The 24,350-nt window shown below is 50.4% G+C and overlaps 1 protein-coding gene across 9 annotated transcripts; it reads left to right on the top strand.

Annotated features, from left to right (window-relative positions):
* Positions 1–191: 191 nt before the first annotated feature.
* Positions 192–24,350, top strand: PPCDC (phosphopantothenoylcysteine decarboxylase). 9 transcript variants are annotated; one of them, XM_019441422.2, is made up of 6 exons: positions 572–678; positions 4,978–5,189; positions 18,789–18,884; positions 19,761–19,889; positions 23,565–23,733; positions 24,162–24,350. In XM_019441422.2, exons 2-6 carry the CDS (start codon positions 5,052–5,054, stop codon positions 24,245–24,247), a joined length of 618 nt encoding a protein of 205 aa, XP_019296967.2. In that variant the 5' UTR covers positions 572–678; positions 4,978–5,051; the 3' UTR covers positions 24,248–24,350. The 9 variants fall into 9 exon arrangements, with proteins under 9 accessions (XP_019296966.1, XP_019296971.1, XP_019296965.2 ...); XM_019441423.2 differs by having other exon boundaries at positions 627–688; XM_019441420.2 differs by lacking the exon at positions 4,978–5,189 and having other exon boundaries at positions 245–688.

Below are 24,350 nucleotides of genomic sequence, written 5' to 3'. Positions count from 1 at the left end.
GCAGCTGATTGAGCAGCCTCAACAAACAGGGCTTATGGGGGTCTGGGTGCCAGAGAATGAAGAAGGCAGTGAAGTGTACCCAATATGCTTTCTCATGTTGCTTCCCCTTTGCCAAGGCTGTGCCCTCCATTTCGGTTGCTGTGCTGGCACTGTAAGCTTCTGGTCATCCTTCAAGATTCACCTAGAATACCTCCTCAGAGGGCTTCCCTGCCTCTCGTTGTTTAGCCCCTATGCTTCCCCATGGAGGATCTTATTCTGTAATTCCCTGTGTCCCTGCTTGTCTGGAGCAGGGACAGGTCTGATTTAGCCTTGTATCCTGTACACCTAACACAGGAAAGGCTCGGCAAATGTTCAGTATTAAGTGCCACAAGGATGAACAGTGCGTATGTGTGGTATGAGGGTGTGGGGTGAGGTCAGACAATTAGGCTGGCCCAGGCGAGAGCACCAGCAGTATCAAAAACAGCTAGCGGACGTCCGCGGAAGGATTCCTTCGAATGGACTACAATTACCAGAAGGCAGAGAAGTAGACTACAACTCCCAGAAGGCGGCGCGAGCACGTAGACAGCCGGGTGCTCTCGTGAGACTACCTGCTAAGCGGAAACGGCGGGAGTGGCGGCTGAGATCTCGCGATATTTGGGGCTGCCCGAGACCCGCCTGGTGCTGGAGAGGAATCTCAGGGTACTTGGAGGTTGTGTCATCTCGGCCGGGTGGTAGGGAGGTTCGAGGAGCTTCGCTTGATTGTGTATCTGCGACTGTTTGTGCGTGACCTTACTGTCCCTGCACGCGTGCGTGTGAGTGTGAAGGCTGTGGGTCTGGAGGTGTGTGTGTGTGACCTCAGTTTCCTATCTATGCCTGTGAAGCTCTGCTCGCCACTGTGGATTAGCCGCTGTGTCTGCGTAGGGACTGTTGAACCTTTGGGACTGAATTTACCTATCTGCCCGTGGGGCCGGAGCATTAGGGTCTTCTTTCTGACTCGAGTCCGGAGTGGGGGATTTGTATCTGTGCGTTCCCACTCCTGCTTTTTGCTGCACTGCGATTGTTTAGTGCCGTTTAACTAGATGCATTTAGTGCCCTATCGGTTCCCCTTATTTTATTTTATTTTATTTTATTTTATTTTATTTTATTTTATTTTATTTTTTATTTTTAGTGTTTATTTATTAGTTTTGAGAGAGAGGGAGACAATGCGAGTGGGTTAGGGGCAGAGACAGAGGGAGACACAGAATCCGAAGCAGGCCCCAGGCTCCGAGCTGTCAGCACAGAGCCCGTTGGGGGGCTTGAACTCACGAGCTGTGAAATCATGACCTCACGAGGTGTGAAATCATGTCCCGAGCTGAACTTGAGTGCTCAACCGACTGAACCACCCAGGCGCCTCTCAGTTCCCTTTATTTTAAAAGTTAGTAAAATAGAAAATGCAGAGCCTTGGCATGTTGGAATTATATCCCCTAGATCCTCCTAAAATTGCTGAATGGTATTTAAAAATTAGAGTGAGGCTAAATTTTGCCAGAGGAAAACTTCCTACTGTCTTTAGAAGTGTTTAGAAGCCTGTACCAGAGGATAAGTAGGAGACATTCCTAAGTAGGGGAAGTGGTGCATGTCTGGGGAGCAGGGTTTTTCCCACACATCTCTTGTAGTGGCTGTAACCACCTTGCTCGGTAGCGTGTGTGTATGTGAATATGTTACATATGATTTAATGTAATACAAATATATATAAAATATGTACAATGTAGCATATAATATATGTATATATCCCCAACACGTGGGCTTCAGGAGTGCCTAAATGGGATTTCAGAAGCTGCGGAGTCAGCGAGAAGAGCAGTCTTAGCAGAATGCCAGCCCCTTGAGCTCTCTCTTGAGTTCCTTGCCTTACGTTGGAGCCAGGGATTTAAAGTGCCCTGTGGCCTTTTAATGTCTTTGGGTTTGGGAGCAGGGTGACATTTGGGGGAGCTAGAAGTTGTTCATTATTATGAGGGCAGAGAGTAGAGTGTGTTGACTGGTGGGGGAGAAGGCCAGAGCAGAAGCCAGTAGTGAGGGCATCCTGGCTCCCTTTCCCCCAACCCCCCATGTTTGGTTCTGCTTTGTCCTAGGCTCCAGCCCCTCACTGTTCCTGTGTTGAGCAGGGTTCTTACTCTCTGGCCCTTTTTTTTTTAGCCCTGGTTCTGTGTGGCTCCACACATGCCCCTATTGTGACTGGCAGGTATTCCTGAAACCTTTACTTTGCCCTAATTACACTCAACAGAGGAGGCTTACACATCACAAGCTTGCCACAAGCTGAGGCTCTTTATTCTGGCCCTGTCTTTCTAAAGGGTAGATAGAGAACCTGCCATTTTTCTGGCTGTGGCTTACCTGCATGACTGATGTCCTGGGAGCTTGAGGCTCAGTAATCATAGGCTTCAGCCCTACAACCCCTCTGCCTGCCAACTCTTCCTGCTGCTCAACAGTTCCTATGAGTCCAGCAAAGCTCAGAAGAATCAAGCACAGAAGAATCAAGCACTATCAACAGCTACCTTGGCTGTGTAAATAGGTGGTTCCAACAGGAACTAACTAGAGTAATGGGCCTACTGGTTTGGGATTTGATCTTTTTTGAGCGTAAACATAAAGAACTGCCAGCTATCACCCTTCACATAACTGTTGGATTGAACCAATTTGACCTCGCCTTCAAACGTTGGTTAAATTATCCACTTTCTATTCCTCAAGTACACCTGCCCCCCCCCCCCCCAACCTGCAACACACACACACTTTTCTAGAAAGGTAAGTAGGCTTTGGCCCTTAGCAAAACTTGCTCAGCAGGCTAAGTAGTAAATCTCGGGCTATACCACCTAACTGTGAGGAAGTAGTTGAAGTCGCCAACATGCATTTGTGTCCTAAGTTTAGCTGATTACTTTCAGTAACATGTTCCTTGGGAATGATCATCAGCTTGATGTAGAGGAGGTTAAGGGTCTGCCAAAACGAAGTTCAGTCTCTGGTTTGGCACCAGTTGGCTGGGGCGGGACAGTGTCAGGGTTTGAGATCTGGAAGGTAGGTTTCCCTGGAGAGTCAAGAAATGTGTTTCTGTCACCTACTGAGGGTGCTAATCAGCGTGCTGATTAGACCTGGGAAGGAGCTTGCAGGTAAGCCCTCTAGACCTTGCCAGTTGCTAACAGGGCTCCCCAAGCCCTGGAGTAGACTCAGTTCTGCTCTGGGCAAGCATGGCCCTGGCTGAGGCCCTGATGTAGAGCAGAGATTGAAATTACTGGCAAATGGAACTTTGGAGGAGTCTTGCTCTAGGGAACTGGCCTGTGCTTAACCTCCTGCTGATTAACCCCTGGGTCTGGGCTTCTGGGAGACCTTTCCAGTAGGAGTGGGATAATAGACCCAAATATGATCCTCAGCTCATGTGGGTGTGTGCTTGAGTCTCGAAGGCAAATACTGGGCAAAGAGACCCTAGGGAGCCAAGGGGTCGGTGGAGTGAAGAGGCAGACCCTTTGGGTGTGCAGTCACTGAGGTAGCCACTGCGTGACTCACAGATGCTTCTCCTTGGAGTTGGCCTTGGTGTCCCCTCTTGCTGCTGATTCTGCCCATTTTGAGTGCATCTGCCAGGACTCTGCTACAGAGAGTCCTCACCGCTGTCTTTTATACATTGACTCAAGTTTCAGCTGGAAGGAGATCACCTGGTCCTACCTCCATATTTTTCAGATGAAGAGACAGGTCCACAGAGGGAAGTACCCAGAACTGAGCTCACACACCAGCTCGGGAGCCCAACCATGGACAGGGCTTAGGGCTCCTGCTTCATCAGCCAGACTTCTGTGCCCCACCTTGCTTTAGAAGGTGCAGTTTATTATTCATCCAGCAGGTGCCTGGTGGTTGACAATTAGACCTGGTCACAGTGCAGGGAGCTTGCTGGTGGCAGCAGTGGTGGTGGAGAAGTATAGAGGAAGAGGCAAGGAAACAGATGAACAAATTGAATCACTGATCACCAGAAAGGTGCCTCCCAGAATAGGGCCCATCTCAGATGATTGCAGGTATGACACCTGTCTTCTCAACTCACTTCCCTGAAGGCAGTGGCATGTTTTCCACAATTCCTTTGCCCAGTGCTAGATTTCACTGTCCCTCAGTGATTGTCCTGATGGAGCGGGTACGTTTTGCTGGCCCAGCTTGTAGAGTATAGGTTTTGGTGTGTCCATCAGTCATATTATCGTGGGCACTGGTTTCTGGCAACATCTGAGGGCCAGAGGAAGAGACTAAGCAGCTGGTCTCATGGGGGTGGCCAACATCCCTTTTATGCTTGTTTCTTCCTGGACTTGGATTTGTAGGGTTTGAGATACCAGGACAGTGACAGAGAGGCCAATCTCTCAACTGCCGGGAGCACCCAAGTCCCCTTGTTGCCTAGGGTTTTACCACCTCTCAGGCATCCCTGCACCTGTCCCATCCCGCTACTCCCTTCAGTCAGCCCAGCCTCCTCCAATCTCCGAGTCCTGGGCCCCCTCCACAGTCGGCGCCAGCGCTGTTTTTCTAAAATGAAAACTCACCCTGGCCCTCACTGCCCTTGACCTAATTGCAACCTTACCTCCTGCTACCCCCAACCTCCCATCGCACTTCAGCCTCATTACTGAGCTTCTCCTTGTTCCCCAAACCTGCCGCCTTCCTTAGGCCTCTTCACCTTTGTGAGATGGTTCCTTCTTGCAAAGTTATTTTCTTCTGTCTCTGGAAAACGTACTCGTCCTTCAGGACTCAACCTAAATGTCATTTTTTTGGTCTCTGACTTTCTCAGACAGTTACTCCTGGACAGGCACTCCCCCGGTATAGATGTTCTTCACAACACTGGGCTGTGTTACATGGTGACTGACTTGTGTCTGGTGAGGGTATCTGACCTCATTAACTTGTGTTCTCCCAGCAGCCGGGACTGCTGACCCCTCTGCAACCCCAGCATCTGGCCCTAGGTAGTCTGTACATTTTGGTCGAATATATGAATGAAGTGGGTACCCCTTGTTCTGCTTTTAGATTTTAAATCCTGATAGAGCCCTCTGGAGGCCAGTCCTGGCAGTTTCCCAGCATTCGAAGCTATTAGACCCCACATGGAATCAAATGCGTCATGTCCAGCAGATGCTGCACCCTTGGCGAAGAGACAGTTTCGTGTTCTCGTGGGTGTCACTGGGAGTGTTGCAGCCCTGAAGTTGCCTCTTCTGGTGTCTAGGCTTTTGGACATTCCTGGCGTGAGTATCCTTATTAGACGGGCATGGTAGCCTCTGGCCTTGGAGAGCTGTTGCTCCTGGAGCCAGCCCATTTTATGCAGTGCTTGGGGTTTTTGTTAATGGTGTTTGTGGAAGCCCTCTGTGTGCATTGGTGTGTAGGGGGTCCCTGAGACAGTCCAGTATAACCCGGAGCTAGATTAGCAGGTGTGGACAGAGCGTGAGGGGAGGAATTCTTTGCTAGTGGAGGGTTTGTGTTCCCATATGTTGACCCTGGTTCCCTGAGGTTCTGACGGGGGAGGAGGCTGGCTGCAGAAATGTAGCACATTCACCCGGGTCCCCTTGCTGCATTGGACTCCCCACCCCTGCTTCCACTCCGTCTCAAACACTGCAGCTCTGTTCTCCCTCTTTGTTAGACACCATGGCTGTCCTGTCCAAACGCACTGGAGCCTTAGGGGTACCCCACTGCCTGTGGCTCTGGTTTTAAACTGTTCCTTCATGTGTTCAGAGATGCCTAGGGGCCACCACAGTGTACTGGGGAGGGGTACCTCAATTTTGATTAGTTTTATGTTTTTATATATATTGGGCTTCTGGGGCAGATTCTTCTGTGGGAAAAGTTCAAGGCTTTAGACCGTGTGAAAGCCAGCAGGTAATAACCTCATTTCCTTGTCTAGTATCTAAGGTCCTACATTTGTCTGTTGAACGCCCACTGCCTATACTCACCCTGATGGCCTTTGCTTTGGCCTGTCCCTGCCAGGCTGTGCTGCCCTCCTGCTCCTCTGCCTCTCTAAATTCTGCACAAATACTTCACAAGAAAGCCTTCCTGGCCTGCCTCAACCCATGTGGCTTTGGTCTGTTCCTTTTCAGACTCATTTGATGAGGGGTGCCTGGATGGCCAGTTGATAGAGCACACAACTCTTGATCTCCAGGTTGTGAGTTCAAGCCCCAGGTTGGGCATAGAATTACTTAAAAATACATAAAATACTGGGGGTACCTGGGTGGCTCGGTTAAGCATCCGACTCTTGATCTTGGCTCAGGTCATGATTTCATGGTTCGTGAGTTCGAGCTCTGTGTTGGGCTCTATGCTGACAGTGTGGAGCCTGCTTGAGATTCTGTCTCTGCCTCTCTCTGCCCCTTCCTGGGTTGCATGCTCTCTCTCCCTCTCAAAATAAACAAACAAACAAACAAACAAACTCATTTGATGCATTAAAGAAAAACCAGGGTGACTCCATCTGTTAAACATCCATCCAACTCTTGGTCTCAGCTCAGGTCTTGATCTCAGGGTTGTGAGTTCAAGCCCCACATTGGGCTCCATGCTAGCCGTGATGCCTACTTAGAAAAACAAACCATGGAGCGCCTGGGTCACTCAGTCAGTTAAGGGTTCGACTTTGGCTTGGCTCATGAGCCCTGCATCGGGCTCTGTGCTTGGAGCCTGGAGCCTGCTTCAGATTCTGTGTCTCCCTCTCTCTCTGCCCCTCCTCCACGCATGCTCTGTTTCTCTCTCTCTCAAGAATAAATAAGCATTAAAAAAAAAAAAATTTTTTTTTTAAAAACCCAGAGATGGGCAGTAGTTAGAGTGGTAAAAACAGATTTTGTTCAGAAAACCTATCATAATACGGGAAAAGAGGCCTCAGCATAGAACTAGGTTTTGATTACAAATACAAGGAAGAGTGGGGATTTATAGGCAAGGAGCCAGGTGGAGGGCAGTGGATGGGAAATTACTAAGAGGAAACATCAGGAATAAGGAGGGTTCTGGCTACACTGCCCTGACAGGATTCTTGGTGCAGGCAGGCCAGGGTGATGAATCACCGGGGGGGGGGGGGGGGGGGGGGAGGTTGTTGAGGGATGAAGAGCCTGATGAGCTGTCCAGGCTGGTTAGACATTGAGGGTGGGGGATTCTGGCTAAACCCACTTAATGGGAATCTTGCTCTTAAGGACCAGGCCCCAAGATGGCCCTAGTCAAAAAAGGGACACATAGGAGCCTGACTAGAGTTTGACCATATCTTGACCAAGATATGGGATCATTGGTTGCCTTTGATATTGTTCATGTTGTTGCCCATTGCTTTTGTGTGTACGCTGCTGGGGCCCAGGCTGTACTTTTTCCTTGTATCTGCCCCATAGCTTAACGTGTGACACAGGTGCATGTACCCAGTGTGTCCAGCAGGGGGCAGTGCTCACCTGCAGATGACCATGTCAGCACGGAAGGCAGGGGTGAGAAATCTTTCATTTTTTTTCTTCTTACTTTCCACAAACTTCTACCCAGAAAGTCACCCCCTCACCCCACCCCTCATGCGGAACAAGCAGTGAAAGGCAGCCAGGGATGCCAGCCAGGTCAGAAGGGGGAAGGGAGGTGAGTCTCATGGATGCTCTGAGGCACCACCTGTGGCCTCCCCCACCCAGACACATGCCCAGCACCTTTGGTACAGCTGACTAGCTACACCCGGAATGGGGGGAGGCCTGGGGCCTGGAAAGGGTTGTTGCAGCGGTGACAGCCTCCGCCTCCTCCGGAGGGAGGGAGCCATACAGTTCCCTTTTCCCATAGCCCCAGAGCAAGTGAATTTCCGGACTGGGGGTGAGTGGGGGCAGGGCGTCCTATCCCAGGAAACAGATGGGCAGCCTCAGAGCGGAGGGAAATGGCAACTCCACAGCTTCCTGTCATCCCACACAGCCAGCATTTACAGGGGTGTGAGGAAAGGGTTGCCTGAAGTGGGGAGGCTCTCCAGCCCACCCCAGGCCTTCTGGCCTGGCCCACTGTGGGGACAAGCCTTGTCTGGAGCAGGAACTTTGCTCTCCCTCTCTGGCTGGAGTTGAAGCTGAAAGTCAGGCAGCAAGAAGGGCACTGACCTAGGAGAGAGGACTCCATGACTTGGCCTCTTGGAGCCTGCCTTTCTCATTTATGTTTTGTTTTTTTTTAACATTTATTCCTTTTTGAGAGACAGAGTGTGAGTGACGGAGGGGCAGAGAGAGAGGGAGACGCAGAATCCGAAGCAGGCTCCAGGCTCTGAGCTGTCAGCATAGAGCCCGACGTGCAGCTCGAACTCACGGACCTCGAGGTCATGACCTGAGCTGAAGTTGGACGCTTAATTGAGCCACCCAGGTGGCCCCTGCTTTTCTCATTTAAAATAAAGCTGATTGGGGTACCTGGGTGGCTCAGTTGGTTAAGTGCCCAACTTCAGCTGAGGTCATGGTCTCGTGGTTCATGAGTTCGAGCCCCACATCGGGCTCTGTGCTGACCGCTTAGAGTCTGGAGCCTGCTTCGGATTCTGTGTCTGCCTCTTTGCCCCTTCCCCACTCTCACGCGCTCTCTCTCTCTCTCTCTCAAAAATAAACAAATATTAAATTAAAATAAAGCTGATTAGTGGGGCACCTGGGTGGCTCAGTTGGTTAAGGGTTACGCATCTGACTCTTGATTTCAGCTCAGTTCATGATCTCGAAGTTCATGGGTTTGAGCTCCACACTGTGCAGAACCTGCCTGGGATTCTTTCTCTCCCTCTCTCTCTGCTCCTCCCCTGCTGGTGCTCGCTCTCTCTCTCAAAAAATAAACTTTAAATAAAAAATAAAGCTGATTACTGCCACCCATCGCCTCAGGCTCTTGTAAAGGCTTCAAGAAGGGATAGAAATAAAAGTTTCTCATCTTGTGCCAATAACTGGGTGCAGCTCCTGGCACATGGACGCACTTACCAGTGTGTGTTTCCTCTCCTTCACCCTTTTCTTTCCCCTTGCTGTCATGTCCTTTGGGCCAGGCACGTGGTGGGCTTGTTGGGTTGGTGAGAGACAGCCCATGTGGGAAGAGCTGTGAGAGCCACAGTCCATCTGCTCCTGTGGAGGGGCCTGCCACCTTCTCACCTCTTCCTGCAGATAGAACAGCTCTCCAGAGAGCCTGGGTTTGCTTGGTGGTGTCCTTGTGAGGTTTTGGTAACCAAAGGGGGATCCTTGCTTGCCTCGTGTGGGCCTCGATGCAGTGGCTTTCCCCCTCATCCTACCCCGCGCACTCCCCTTACTCCCTGATGGTACTGATCTCCCCTTTGCTGTCTTTCTGGGTCACCCCCAGGAGCAGTCTTTGTCTCTTGGAAAGGTCCTTCTCAGCCCTTTGCCTACATTGTGAATTCATATGCTTGGGTCTTTTCTGAGCTCCTGGGCATCGCTAGACTTTGAGCAGCAAACAAGCAGCTGAAGTGTGGGGTGCAGGGAGCTGAGTGAGTCTGCAGACCTGGCTCATAACTATAGGTATAACTTAATTTAATTGTGCTTTGTACATAACTGAGTTTTCTTAAAAATTGAAAATTTGTGCCAACCCTGCATCGAGCAAGTCTACTGGTGCCATTTTTCCAACAGCATTTGCTCACTTTATGTCACATTTTGGTAATTCTTATAATATTTCAAACTTTTCCATTATTTGTTATGGTGATCTGTGATCAGTGATTACAACTTGCTGAAGGTTCAGATGAGTTAGCCTTTTTTAGCAATAAGATGCTTTTTAAAAATTTACTTTTGGGAGAGAGAGAGAGAGAGAGACTGGGGGAGGGGCAGAGAGAGGGAGACAGAGAATCCAAAGCAGGTTCCAGGCTCTGAGCTGTCAGCACAGGGCCTGATGCGGGGCTCAAACTCACGAGCTGTGAGATCATGACCTGAGCCGAAGTTGGACACTTAACTGACCGAGCCACCCAGGTGCCCCAGCAATAGGATACTTTTAATTAAGGTATTGTTAGAAGTGGGTGAGAGAGAATAGAGTATCCTCCAGACTGAGAAGGCACTCTGAGATACTCCATACCGTTTATAGAGATTTATTCAGGGTAACTTACTGATGAATGGGAGGGCAGGCAGGTTGGGCAGATGATGACCCAGGCGCTATGCAGCTATTCTCTGCAAAGTCTGGACCTTAATCCACAGCTTCTATAGAGTGCAGGTCATCGTGGTGAGGTCAGAGTAGTTTTCTAATGTGGTGCCCTCTGTGCGCAGATCATCTGTGGTGGTTTTCTAAAGTGATCCCCTCTGGGGCACCTGGGTGGCTCAGTGGGTTAAGCGTCCGACTCTTGGTTTTGGCTCAGGGCATGGTCTTGTGGCTCGTGGGTTCAAGCTCCGCATCGGGCTATGTGCTGACAGTGCAGAGTCTGCTTGGGATTCTCTTTTTCTCCCTCTGTCTCTGCCCCTCCCTGCCTCTCTCTCTCTAAATAAACTAAAAAAAAAAAAAAAAGCTTTAAAGTGATGCCCGCTGTGTGCCTGTCATCTGTATGTTACCTCAAGTGGCTCCCTCTGTCCAAACAAACCTTCCTACATTCTGGTCAGGGCATATGTACATGCATCTGCAGGGAGGTCATTGCACAGGATGAACAAGATGGAGAGTCCAATATGGAGTCGGTGTTGTCAGCACTCCTACAGCACAATCCTACAGATATGCGCGTTGCTTTTTCAGACATAATGCTCTTACACATGTAAGAGACTACAGTGTAAACCTGACTTTTATATGTCCTGGAAACCGAAGAAAGTTTTATTGTGATATTTGCTTTATTGCAGTGGTCTGGAACCAGACCCACCATATCCCAAGGTATGCCTCTACTCCTGATTCACCAGTGTGCCCAGGCATGGCTAGAGCCAGACCAGGGAGATTGTGAGGGGGTGCTGGAGAGGGGTGGATTTGGCCTCATGACCCATATACCAGCATTCAGGAAGAATGGTCCTTGCAAAGAAGCCTTGGAGCCTTTATATGATCAGGGAAGTTGGATAGTGGGGGTCAGCTGTACCTCAAGAGAGGCAGCTGAGCAAAAGGATTCTGGGCAACTTAGGTCTTCATATGTCCCTATTTTTCTCAGCCCTGCAATGAAGGGGTTGGGGGGGGAGTACTAAAATGATCTGTCACCAAGGCCTCTTCTGGCACTAGTGGTGGAAGGTTCTAGATGTGAGGGCAGAAAGGAATAGGACATGAAGGAAGCCTGGGAGAAGGTCCTGGGATTCAGGAGCTTCAGGGCGCTTTTGCAGTTCCATAATTGTCATGTTAATTGGGCTGCAGTTCTGTCTGAGCACCCTTCTCACTTGGGAGAAGACAGACACCTCTTTAGCTTTTGCCAGGGCAGAAGTCAGCAGGGCTGGAGCCAGAAGGGGATTTCTAAATTTTTTTTTTTAGTATTTTTTTAAGTTTATTTATTTTGAAAGACCACATGCAAGCAGGGAAGGGACAGAGAGAGAGGGAGAGAGAGAATCCCAAGCACGCTCCACACCATCAGTGCAGGGCCCAACACGGGGCTCGAACTCACGAACCATGAGATCATGACCTGAGAGAGTCAGACACTCAATTGACTGAGCCACCAGGCACCTCTGGCAGGAGATTTCTAAAGATGGAGAGAGTCTGCCATTTGGGGAGTTGGCAGGCCTTGGGCTTAGAGAAGGTTAAGTTTCTAGAATGCCTGTCAGGACATTCAGGGGTGTCAAGGGTGAGGGGAAGAAGTTCCCACTCACGTGCAGGGTGAAGTGAATTCTGCTTCTCTGGAGGACCATTTGACAGTGTCTGGAGAGGTCAAAAGAGTTCATAGCTCTTGATTCACCTGTAGGATTGAATCCTGTAGTGTGCCAAAATTCACCATATGTAGGAGGATGTTCATTGTAGCATTGTTTATAATTTTAAAACAAAAGTAAAAGTGGAAACAAAACATCCAAGAAGAGAGAGAGCTTTGGTGCAGCCTCACAGTGGATGACAGGCGCCCTTCAGAACAATGGCTGGATCTCTGTGTTGATGTGGGACAGTCCTCAAGATAGAAATGAAATGAGTTTGGTACAGGAGTTAGCAAACCATGGGCCACAGGCCAAATCTGGACTCATTACCTGCTTTTGTATGGTTTGTGAGCCAGGAATGGTTTTTATATTTTCCAGTGGTTAAAAAACTTTTTAAAGAATATTTTGAGAGCACAAAATTACGTGAAATTCAAATTTCTGTGTCCATAACGTTTTGTTGGAACACAGCCACACATTTGTTTAAGTATTGCCCGTGACTGCAGTCTTGCTACTACAGAGTTGAGTAGTTGTGACAAAACCGAAAATAGTATCTGGCCCTTTATAGAAAAAAGTTTGCTGACCGCTGGCGTATTGTCTGGTTCCTTTTATATGTTCACATATCTGAGTTAGTGCCTACAGATTTTCCTCTGGAGGTAGTTACCTTTGTGCAGAAAAGGGGGCAGGAAAGGAGACTCACATTTGGTATCATTGTGTTCAATCTTAATTTTCTAACCTCTGTGTATATTTATTTTTAAAGTCAGTGGGACTCTTAGTGGGAATATTATGGAACATTCTTTGTAACTGTATGCTTTTTTTTTTTTGTTCTTTAAATGCTCGCTGAGGAAAGGAAGCAGGAGAAACAGGACCTGGTTTGAGGTTTTCCTTTCTTTCTGGGCAGGGCCCACCTGCCTGCTCTGTGGTGGTGTTGTGGAAAGGGGTGTGTTCAGTAGCAGTGGTCTGAGGCGCTTATCTGGGCTTCTGCTGGTTTGGCCAGCCCCTTCCGTCCTTGGCCCGCTCCTCCAGGGAGTCAGCTCTGCAGTCTGCCTCTCGAGTTCTGTTCTTGAGAATTTTCTCTAGTTGGGGAAGGGCACAGAGGGATTGGCAGCCTGGTCTCACTTGAATGGCAGGAAGGGCTGGTGAGACCAGAACACCAGCTCCCCCAGGAGGCCCACAGGGAGGCCCAGGAGAGAATGGCTCCCCCCGCCCCCAGAGCCTGGTGGGAAAGGGCAAGGGCCACAAGAGGGCTGGGACAGCATAGTGAGCTGGATGGGCCCCTGAAGGCCATGTGGTTTAAATGGCTCATGGCTCAGAAGGGGAAACCGAGGCCAGAGAGGAAGGGGATTCGCCCAAGACCACCTCCCCCCACCTGGCCCCCATGTATATAGTAGGCTCAGTAAATGTTTGACAAGTCAAGGCATCATTATGAGCTGGAACATTATAAGTTGGGACACCCACTCAGCCAACCGGAACACTCTGGGGTATTTGTTAATGAGGCCGCCACCGCCACAGCTCCCCACCCTATGTGCTAACTGCTCTGGGCACCAAGGGTCCTTTTTCCTAGAGTATACCCTCCCACCCCCGCCCCCATGCTCAGGTTTGGGTCAGCTTTTTGGCTGCTCTCCAGGCCCTGGGCACTGCCAGTGTCAACACCGGTCAGCTCAGTGTCAGAGTCTGCTATGTGTGTCAGCCCAGAGGCCTGAGCCACCAAATCTCTGGGTTTCTTGCCTTGCAGGTTAAATCATGGCAGGTGCTTCCACTTTAGAATCCTTACAGCCTCCTGTGGAACCATCATCACACGCCCTACTAGAAACACCTGCTCTTTTGGGGCCACTCAGCTGGGGGTTCCCGCTGGGTCTCTCCTTTACTTGTATATGCCAGAGCTGTGCTATCTAATACAGTAACCACTAGCCACATTCAAATGTAAATTTAAATTATTAAAATTAAATAAAACCAAAACTTCAGTTCCTCAGTCACTCTAGCCACACCTCAAATGTTCAGTAGCCACGTGTGGCCAGAGACTGCCATAGGGGACAGCACAGGTGTGACATGTTTCTATCGTTGCAGAGTTCTGTTGAATAATCCTGCAGAGTGGTCGTTCTCAACTGGGGCAGTTTGGCCTCCCAGGGGACATTGGACTATGTTCAGAAACATCTTTGGTTGTCTGAACTTGGGGAGGGGGTGCTGCTGGCTCCTGGTTATAGGTAGAGGCCAGAGATGGGATTGGAGGGGAAGTCAGGCCATGGGATTTGTCTCAACCTATGGCTGTGACAGTGCTGCTTCCCAAGATCCTTTGATAGTCTGCCCCAGAGGCAGCCTGGGCCAGACTCGGGGCCTAAAAGTCAAAGTGGAGGTTTCATCCCCAAATCTGTTTCCATTTCCCCTCTCTGACTCTCCAGGAACCCCAGATGGGATTGCTAACGTACCTTCAGCAGAGAAAAGGAAACTAGACTTGCCAACTGGTTTCAGGAAGGAACCTCTGTAAATGCCAGGCAAAATGCAGACAGCTTATATAATAAAGTCTGGCCAAACCTCAATCGCATCACACAAAGAAGTTCAGGTTTTAAATATTAGATATAAAAACTCTTGGCAGGGGTCTCACTAGGGGACCAAGCACAGAGCTGCCTTTCAGGAACTCTCTAATGTGGGGGAGATTGTTTTCATCCCAGCCCTACTTCTACCAGGACCCAGGGAAGGTGTAAGAGAAAAGAGGGTTCCTGCCCCTCCAGGGCTCCTTGGCATTTGCTAGGAGAAACGTCAGGGTGAATGAGTGAATAGTCTGAGTTATTTAGTATTTCAGAAGGTAACCCAACATGTCCTTTTTTTTTTTTTTTTTTTAAAGAGTGTGCAAACCCAGGACCTAGCCTTTGGCTCCTAGGACGTTTGGCAGAGTGAATGAAAATGAAAGAACAAAGCCCATGGGGTTGATGAATCAGATCAAGTGACATCCTTCTAAAACCAGAAAAACTGGCCTGGGCCTGCTGGACAGCCTGGGGGTCAGGGTCACTGCCAAGGAGAGGTAGCTGCTTCAGTGGGGTCAGGGGACGGGCAAGGAGAAGGTTGGCTCATCACATTCTCTTCATTTGAGGTAAAGACATTGACCCCGGACGCTCCCTAACAATGACTATGTAACCTGGGAGGGTAGCCAGAGAAGGAATTGATTTAGAGACTGGGGGAGGAGCTCAGAGGAATAATTCATGCTGGGGCCCAAGGTGGGAGGCTTACCTGGCCCCCTGGTCAGAACTCCCTAGGGGCCAGGGAAGGCGGGGCTCAAACGGTGAGTGGAGATGTAGGCGTAGCTGAGAGGGAGGAGGGAGCCCCAGAACAGGGCCATTACCAAATTGGGAACATTTCTGAAAGCTGGCCTTTGGCACAGTCCTCACTTGAGAACTGGCAGGCAGTTTGGGAGTTAGGGAAAGTAGGGGAACTAGATCTTCAGGAAGCTGCTTTCTGTATTTCAGGATAGAGGATGAACTGGAATATTCTTTTTTTTTTTTTTTTTTTTTTTAACATTTTTTTAAGTTTATTTATTTATCTTGAGAGAGAGGGGAGGGGAGGGGCAGAGAGAGAGGGAGAGAAAGAGAGAGAATCCCAAGCAGGCTCTGTACTGTCACAGTGCAGAGTCTGATGTGGAGCTTGAATCCACAAACCATGAGATCATGACCTGAGCCGAAATCAAACATTGGTCACTTAACCAAATAAGCCACCCAGTTGCCCCAGAAAGCATCCGTTTTTGATTCTTTCCCATCATCTCTCACCCCCACCTTGTGGACCTTGTGGAAGAGCTTTTCTCTTGACCTTATGTTCAGGATTTGGATTCATGTCTCAGCGGGGCTCCTGATGGTGGTGCTAAGAAGACTGAGATCTTAGGAACTCTCTGTGGGCCTCCTCTGGAAAGTGGGATTTACCAGGGAAGCGTGACGGACCAGAAAAGTAGCTGTGCACTTATAGGCTGGGGTTTGTGGTTTAGCAGCAACAGGGGTGAGAAGAACTCTTTTGAGTTTGCTGATTGCAAACTCCGTATATGTCAGCAGGAGGATGTTGCTTCCAGAAGAGCTGATGTGGGCTCAGGCTCCGTAGGCAGACACTCAGTGGGTGCCAGGGACTTTTACTCCAGGTCTCTGAGCCTCACCAAACACCGGGCAGGCAGAAGAGCTGTCTCCCACCTCTGAGTTCTTCAGTTCTGGGAAGTTTCCTTTAATTTCTTTCATAATTTTCTCACCTCCATTTTTCTGTTCTTTCTGGAACTCAGATTTTGGACCTCTTGAATTGATCCTCTGACTTTCTCATCTATTTTTCTAACATTACCCATCTTTTTTTATCTTTTCTGTTCAGCTTTCTGGAAGATTTCTTCTAAACTTATATTGAGTTTTTTATTTTCCTGTTTATAATTTTAATTTCCAAGGTTTTTTTGTTGTTGTTGTTCCCTGAATGTTCATAAGAAAACATTAGCATCTGATCTCATCTGATTTGATCTGATCTTCCAGAGTGTTGACATGTCTTAACTGCTGGTTTCTGGGTTTTTTTTCTGTTTGTTTGTTTTCATTTTCATTTTTTAATTTTTTGGTCCTCTTTTCATTCTTGGTTTATATCATTAAAAAAATCCCTTTACTTTTATTTCATTGGGCTTTTGGGAGGGAGCAAAGTTGAATCCACATTATTTAACTGAAAGTTTATTCTTTTATTTAACATTTATGTATCCTTTTTTAAGATTTTATTTTTTATTTTTTAATTAAAAAATGTTTATTTACTTATTTTGAGAGAGAAAGAGAGAATCCTAAGTAGTCTCCACACTGTCAGTGCAGAGCCTGATGTGGGGCTCAATCTCGTGAACCATGAGATCATGACCTGAGCCAAAATCAAGAGTCGGATGCTTAACTGACTGAAGCACCCAGGAGCCCCTATTCTTTTTTTAATTTTTAAAAATGTTTTATTTATTTATTTTGAGAGAGAGCACGAGTAGGGAGGGGCAGAGGGAGAGACAGAATCCCAAGCAGGCTCTGTGCTGTCAGTGCAGAACCCGACATGGGGCCCGAACTCCAGAACTGGGAGATCATGACCTGAGCTGAAATCAAATCGGCATGCTTTACCAACTGAGCCAGCCAGGCACCCCAATATATCCTTTTGTTTTAAATGTGTCTTTTTTGATGTGATTGATGAATTTTAAAACTCCAATATGAGAGTCTGAATTTTGATCAGAGAACTTAGCTCATTATATGTTACTATTCTATTAGGGCTAAATTTCTGCCATCTTATTTAATGCTTTCTACTTGTCACGTGCCCTCTGCTTCTTGTTTTCTCTCTCCTCTCCTTTATCATATAGATTGAGCTTTCTTCTGCTGGTTTGAAAGTTGCCTATTCTTCTTCTGGTTACCTCTGACTTACCATTCCCATAACTTACCTTGTCACTGTCTTGTGTCTTGAGAGTCTCAGCACCATTCTGCCTCCCTCTGCTCTCCCTATCTGTGCTGGGCCCATGGACTGAGCTCTGTGGACAGATGGCAGCCCTGTTCATCTGCCATTTTTTTTTTTTTTTTTAGTAGGCTGAGTACTTTTGAAGTAGGCTTCATGCCCAGCGTGGAGCCCAGTGTGGGGCTTGAACTCACAACCCCGAGATCAAGACCTGAGCTGAGGTCAAGAGTCAGATGCTTAACTGACTCAGCCACCCAGGTGCCCCACTGCCATCTTGTTCAGAGCTGTCCTAGAAACGGCTCCAGTGCTCAGTGGGAGTTTGGTTTAAATGACCTTTAAAAAGGTCACTGAGGTTTTGTGCAGGTTCTGGGGATGCCACGTTCTAAGGGGAGTGAGAGAGAACGGACACGCCTGAGAGCTCTCCAGCAGAGCTAGGAGCGGCAGACCTTCTGAAGTTGTGCACTCTGTCTCTCTGAGACTTCTGCTGCCTGCTGCCGGCTTTGCTCTTACATGCTATGCAGAATGCTGTCGCTTGGTAGGCAGGAAGCATGAGGGGGGGCCTCAGTGACACGGTAGGGAGGGTTGGGGGACCGGAGTTGGCACGGGCACGTCCCATTCCGAGAGGCGGCCGTTACACGATACCTGCAGTACCACCATTATCAAGTAGGAATGTGGGCTGGGCCGTGCCAGAGCTTTTAGTTTTCAAGAGAAGCCAGGAAATTGGATTTTCTATGTGAAATCTCCCGATTTGTATATATTGGCTCAAAAATGTTTGTAACCTCATGCAGGCCAAATAGCATGTCTGTAGGCTGGATCTGGCCTGCATGCCATACGTGATTCCTGTTCTAGTCAGTTGATGATCCTGCCCTTGTCACCCTTGACTCTTCTCTCTCCTGGATAAAATGTCCCCCAAAGATATCTCCTTCACCTCCCAGCCGCTTCTGAGCCCCTTTACTGTGCCGTCTTAGTTTAACATCTCATTTTACAAATGATGGCAACTGGTCTAGCGCTGTCCACACTACGTGTGCTGTTTCTCACAACCGTTTGTTCTGAGCACCTTAGCCACCACCCCACCCCCCTCCTTGTTTGCTTTATTAATTACTTGTGAATGAGTAGTGTGGAGGTGAACTCCATTTTTGCCCCATGAGTGAAGGGCACACTTCCAGGTTTGGTTTTCCTGGAGTCTGTCTGCAACCAGAGCCCACGAGGCCTGGTTCCTAGAAGTAGAGAAGGGACCGACCGCCTATTTTCTCTCTGGGGCTTGGATGCAGCCACTGCAAGCCAGGCCCCAGCTCCCTGGTACCTTGGCCTGCAGAGGGCAGGGTTGCGGTGTGGATTAGAGCTCAGGACCTGTGAGCCTCTTTGAAGTGGCCCCTCCTGCCTTCTGCGGCCTTCTTGCCCTGCATTCCTTCCCGGCTGCCTCTGTCTTTCTGCCTGAGTGGCAGGAGCCTGCAGCTTTATATGCACTGGGCAGTTGGTGACTCATTCCTCGGCAGCCCCTCAAACAGGGAAGTGAAACAGCCACATCTGGTGGGGCCTGACCTTTGGGTGACAGCGGAAGTAGCTATGCAAACATGGGGCTCCCTGCCGAGGAGGGAGAAGTCTCCACAGCCAGGCCCTGAAGAAAGCACTTGCCTGGCCTGGCCCCGTGTGGCATCCAGGCCTGTGGCTCTGGTAACAGTTTTCTTTCCCTCTCTCTCCCCGCCTCTATTTTTTTCTTGGTGACAGCTGGAAGTAGCAGTGGTCACCACCGAGAGAGCCAAACATTTCTACAGCCCCCAGGACATTCCTGTCACTCTCTACAGCGACGCTGATGAATGGGAGGTCAGTGTTGGGGGCCCCAGGGCTGAGTTCCATCGTGTTTCCACCAACGGGACAGGAGTGTCCTCCTTGCAGTTCATAGTCCTGGTGGCCAGAGCAGACAGGCCGGGCTCAAGTCAGTGGTCAGGGCCCTCTGGGCAGAGGCGATGAGGAAAACATCTGTCTAGCTTCTGGCCTGCGGGAGGCCTGAAGTCTCCTCCCACCCCAGGCAGAGCTCAGCTTTGGCCCTGTGCCTGAGGTTGAGTGTCCTTGTACTTATCTGGGCTGATGAAACCACAGAGGAGCTCTGTTTCCCACCACCCTTGTCCACGTGGCTCCCAGTGTCAGGCCTGTCGAGAGCGCCTCACTTCCCACGGCCACTGGGCTCTGCTTTGCTCTCCCGCAGAGGGGCGGGCACCGGCCGATTCACCAGACGTCGAGTGTGGGCCTCACAGGGGTGCCCTGCCAGGCATTTTTAAACATTCTCAGCCTAGAACATTTCTGGCTGGCCTGTCTTCTCCACCCCACCCCCTCCATTCTCACCGCCCCAGAGCCCTTCCACTGGCTTGGACAACCCAAGCATCCGCCTCAAGCAGACAGGCCAGGAGTTCCCTGCCAGATGTCAGTTCTCTTGAAAACCAAACCATAAAGGGAATAGCTTGGAGAGACAAGGGGCGTTTGTTTCCTCAGGCCTGGTTTCTCTCAGGCGGTTGGCTCCATAGCCGGTGCTCACCAGCTTAGCTATGAGAGGGAACAGCAGTGGACTCGGGCCGGGGTGCTCAGGTGGTCTTCCTCAGTTTCTGACTTAGTGCACCTGGCCTGCGTTGCCCCCCCACGGCTTCCTCCCTCCATGCTGAGAGAGTAGCTAGCTCAGTGACCCCATTTCCTTCCCTCTGCCAGATGTGGAAGGGCCGATCCGACCCCGTTCTTCACATTGACCTGCGGAGGTGGGCAGATCTCATGCTGGTGGCTCCTCTTGATGCCAACACCCTGGGGAAGGTGGCCAGTGGTGTATGTGACAACTTGCTTGTGAGTGATTCTGCTTTCTTCCTCCCTGGGCCTCACTCCCAGTTTGCTGAGCTGCAGGACTGCCTTTGTATGGGATTCTTGCCTTGGAATTCTTTATGGTGGGCTGGTTTGCCCCCTGGACCCCCTGCCCTCCACCTGGTCTCACCTGTGTTCCGGCAAGTGGGCACATGGATGGACTCAGCTTGTATGTACTCTCTGAGGGCATCCACCTCTCACCTGCCCCTTGACACTTTGTCCTTCGTTCACGGGCTACCCTCCACATGCTCGTCCATTGGTCTCCCTGCCTGGCCCCATTGCCTGTCCCCCTTAGCTCTGCCTTCTCCCCAGGATCTGGACATCCACATGTGCAATCTGATAAGAGTGTTTACTTCCTCATGGATCTCTTGTGCACACTTATCTCTCCTGTAGCATTGGCCGCAGAAATGCGGTTTTCCTGTATGTTCTGGAAAACTTAGAGAGGAAGAGAGGAGCAAGGGTGAGAGGTGCCAGCTGGTGGATGGTGGAGGAGAGGAACAGAAGTCCAGCTACACAAAGTGGGGATTGTCTTAGGCCTAAGGGACCTCCAGGGAACTGTTGTCCTTAAAGGCCTTGTTTATGTGATCACCCTGGGAGGAGCTAGGTGTGTGATCTCTCTCCCCTCCTCCCTCTCCATTGTTACCCACTTCCCTGTGCACTGAGCTTTCCCCTATCATGAGCTGGGCCCCGTGCTGAGGGACCCACAGGACACTTGGAGCTCTCAGTCCGGAAGGAGAGAGTTTTTGGTTACCCGTACAGGTGAGAAGGGAATGTGCTCTGGTGTGTGGTACAGCCTTAAATGACCCCAGTCGGTCCTTTGACTGTGGAGTCACCACTTTGCACAGTGCTAGGCATATAGTAAGTGTTCAGTGAATACTGTATGTACGAGGTAATTATTCTACTTTGGCAAAGAGCAGAGTTTTTCAGAGTTTAATGTGATAAGCTGGGCCAAAGTTTTTGGTGGTCAGACAGGAACTTAGTCTCCTTGTATGCTTGTTGATGGGTGCATAAGGCACTTCTCGAAGAATCTGCTAGTGACTCAAGCATCATTTGAATAAGAGCACAGGATGACCAGAAGAAGAGCAACACACAGATTGTGTGGCAAGGAGCAGGGGTAGGGGAGTAGAGACAGGGGCGAGCCTAGGGGCAGTGTTATCAGGAAGGCTTCCCAGGGGGGCTGGTGCATGGCTGGCCGGGCAGTTGGAGCAGGTGAGGCTCTTGGCCACTTTCATCTCAGTGGGTCTGGGCTGTGTGTGACCTCTGGGCTTCCCACTGGCTGGCCAGCACTAGCTGGTGGGATGAAACACACTGGCCTCTGGGAGTCATGCCCTGGGCTGGGCTGGCTCTCTGAGGGCTCCTTTCTTCCTCTCCAAAGCGCTGCTTCCTTTTTTTTTTCATCAGAGCTGCCCCTGCTCCCTGAAGTCTTGGGGGTTCCCTCCTCCTGAGTTGGCTGAGCAATGTAATATGTTCCCCCAGGAATTTTTTTTTTTTTTTGCCTGAAAAGGTTTCACTTGAACACACAAATATTTCAGGCAATTAGAAATCTCATAAAGTTTAAATTGTCATCATCCTTGCTCTGTGGCTCTGTCCTCACTCAGAAGATATTTTGTCCTTTTATCCCTGAAAAGATCACCCTGCTGCCCCCTTCCTTCAGATCTTGTCCCTTTTCCAGGACCCAGAACTTGTGGGGCCTTTAGAGCAGTGTGCTACCTGTGACCTGTGACCTGTGCACCAGGCCTCTGGGCCCTTGGCCTGGGTGCTGTGCATCTCCATCCACCTTCTCACCTGCGCGGAGCCCCGGCCCCTTCTGTGTGCTAAATAGCCCAGCAGAGGGGCACCTGGCTGGCTCAGTCTGTACAGCATGCAACTTTTGATCTTAGGGTCGAGTTTGAGCCCCACGTTGGGTGTAGGGATTACTTAAAAAAAAATTTTTTTTTTAAATATCTAAGCAGATCTAGAAATAGGAGGTGACTTCCCTGGGTCACCAGTCAACTGGGAGCTGGCCTCCTGATCAGAATCTAGGCCTTCTCTCCACCCAGGTGGGTTCTCAGGGGCAGAGCCTGAGGTACTGAACACAACACTGGCCAAACAGATGTGACTGTAGGAACTGACGCCTCCTTTCATCCCTCCTGCTGCCAGAAGGTTCAGAGGAGCTGTGGTTTGTCCAGGAAGCACTGAGCTTTGAGATGAGGTGGGAAAGCTAGAGAGGCATGAGACACGGACATACTGGTTTCTTCTCTGTTGGTGTGCTTTGCTTTGAAGACACTCAGAAACCCCAGCCCAGCCCCCACTGTACTTGACACTCAGGGGGCTCTTCTAGGTATGTTCGTGACTTTTGCAGAAGCGGCAGGTGGCACGGGGCCAAGAGGAAGTGTGACTGAAACTGTCCACTCAGCCCAGTTGCCAAATTGGGAGGACTTGGTGGGAAACAGACGCTGGTGTCTGGGACTACACAGGCAACCAGATCCTGAGGCTGTGTGCTGTCCCACTTCCTTCCTATCCCCAGGAGGGGGCAGGGGCACTGAGAGGGGTAGGCATCAGCTCTGGCCTGTTCACGGCATTGTCTTCTGGACTCCCCCTTCTTTTACCAGATGGGTTGCGCTTCGGGGAAGGGCTGTGTTGACCTGACTGTCTCCCCAAAGGGCCCACAGCTGGAAAGGAGGTGCTGGAGCAGTGAGGGCCCAGGGGAGCATGCTCCTGCGGGCCCCAAGGCTTATTTCTCTCCCAGGCAGTGCCTGGTCCAGGGAGCCTGTGCCTGTAGTAATCACAGGAGCTACTGTTTCTGGAGCCCGTACTTGAGGCCAGGCCCTGTGTGAAGAGCCTTAAGCATGTTCACCTTCTGTGCTTACAACCATCCAGTGAGCTTTTGCAGAGAGGAAGCTAAGACTCCTGAGGTTAAATTATTCATCCAGGTTCTCACGGCTAGCAGAATCGTACATAGCACAGCCAAGATTTGAACCAAGGTCTGTGTGATTCCGCAACTCACTGAGCCGGTGGGTCCCTCTCACAGCTGCTCTGGCATGCACGTGGCGGGATGGCCTCGGCGGAGGATCACACTGGGTGGCGTGCAAAGCTTCATGCCCCGGATCATTGTCTCTGTGGGACTGTGGGGAGTGCAGCTTCCCCATCTGGGAAACAGGACAGCACCTTCTTTGCAGGGTTGCGGTGAGGGTGCATGGGATAATACATATGAGAGAGTTTTTGTCACGTGGCAGGTGTTCTCATTGCCCAACTCTAGTCAGCCTCGAAGTAGAGCCTGTGTTGGGGTAGGTGAGCCGCACCTGATGAGTGGTCTGAGCCTTCACTTTGGGGGGTAACTGTGAAGCTTGACTTCTGCTCGCCTGGCTGCTTTCTGTCTGTGGCATGTGTCCCACAGTGGAGAAGCCTTGTGGTTTGGCTCAGAGGCACCTTTTCTGCATAGGAGTGGAGGTCTGCGTGGAGGTGGCTGGGCCATTGCGAGTGTTGGAGGACCTCCTGTGTGTCAGGCCCTGTGCCAGCACCTGTGGAGAGGGGGAGAGGGTGAGGAGATTCGAGGTAGGGGGATACAGACAAGTGTCACCCGGTCATCCCAAGGTGGCTGCGACCCAGAGGATGGTGGGTAGGATTTGGGAGTCCAGAGCAGCAGGCACCCACCTGCCCCACTCTGGCCGTTCTTCACAGACCTGTGTCATCCGGGCCTGGGACTGCCGAAAGCCCCTGCTCTTCTGCCCGGCGATGAACACCGCCATGTGGGAGCATCCCGTCACCGCGCAGCAGGTGGGCCTGCTCAAGGCCTTCGGCTATGTGGAGATTCCTTGTGTGGTCAAGAAGTTGGTGTGTGGAGATGAAGGTGGGCATCTGGCCAGGCTCACAGCCCAGGGTCGCAGAAGGGCTCAGCTCTGGGGTCACACCCCAGTGTGTTGTGACCTTGGATAAAACCATTCTGTGAGCTCAGCTTTCTCATCTGGGAAATGGAAGTCCTAGTTCCTCTCAGAGTTGGTAAGATTAAACGAGGTAGTGTTTGTAAAGGGCCTGCGTTGTCCCTGGCACGCAGCCCATATACAGTTCATGATGCTCCCGTAACTGTTACTGAGTCCTGTCCTGGGGGTGCCTTGGAAGGGATTTGATGGGTCTGGCTCATGTAGAGGTGGCTCTGGCCTTCAAGGCCTTGGGCTTTGGGTGGAACACTCGGGGGGGGGGGGGGGGTGCATTGAGCAGGGTGGGTGGGGGATGGGCCCTGCCTCGGTCTGCAGGCCACAGCAGAACTTTGCTCTCTAGGTCTAGGGGCCATGGCTGAGGTGGGCACCATTGTGGACAAGGTGAAAGAAGTCCTCTTCTGTCGTGGCAGCTCTCAGCAGAGCTGAACCTGGGATTTCTGTTGTTTGTATCCTTCTGTACCCTGCGTGTTTTCAGGCCAAGTCTATGAAGAAGATGGACATCGGCAAAATACGGTGAAGACTTCTGGGT

This window comes from Panthera pardus, unplaced genomic scaffold, assembly GCF_024362965.1.
Source record: "Panthera pardus isolate Hobbes unplaced genomic scaffold, ASM2436296v1 HiC_scaffold_24, whole genome shotgun sequence".
NCBI classification, from domain to species: Eukaryota; Metazoa; Chordata; class Mammalia; order Carnivora; family Felidae; genus Panthera; species Panthera pardus.
Note: the sequence above shows the minus strand (reverse complement) of the source record. Positions and strands in the feature narration are given on the sequence as shown.

Excerpts from the sequence above, each read along its gene's own strand:
- PPCDC (XM_019441420.2), top strand. The coding sequence starts at position 386 with ATGTGTGGTATGAGGGTGTGGGGTGAGGTCAGACAATTAGGCTGGCCC. Across the intron at positions 689-18,788 it reads GAATCTCAGGGTACTTGGAG|CTGGAAGTAGCAGTGGTCAC; the intron begins GTTGTGTCATCT and ends TCTTGGTGACAG. Across the intron at positions 23,734-24,161 it reads GTTGGTGTGTGGAGATGAAG|GTCTAGGGGCCATGGCTGAG; the intron begins GTGGGCATCTGG and ends TTTGCTCTCTAG.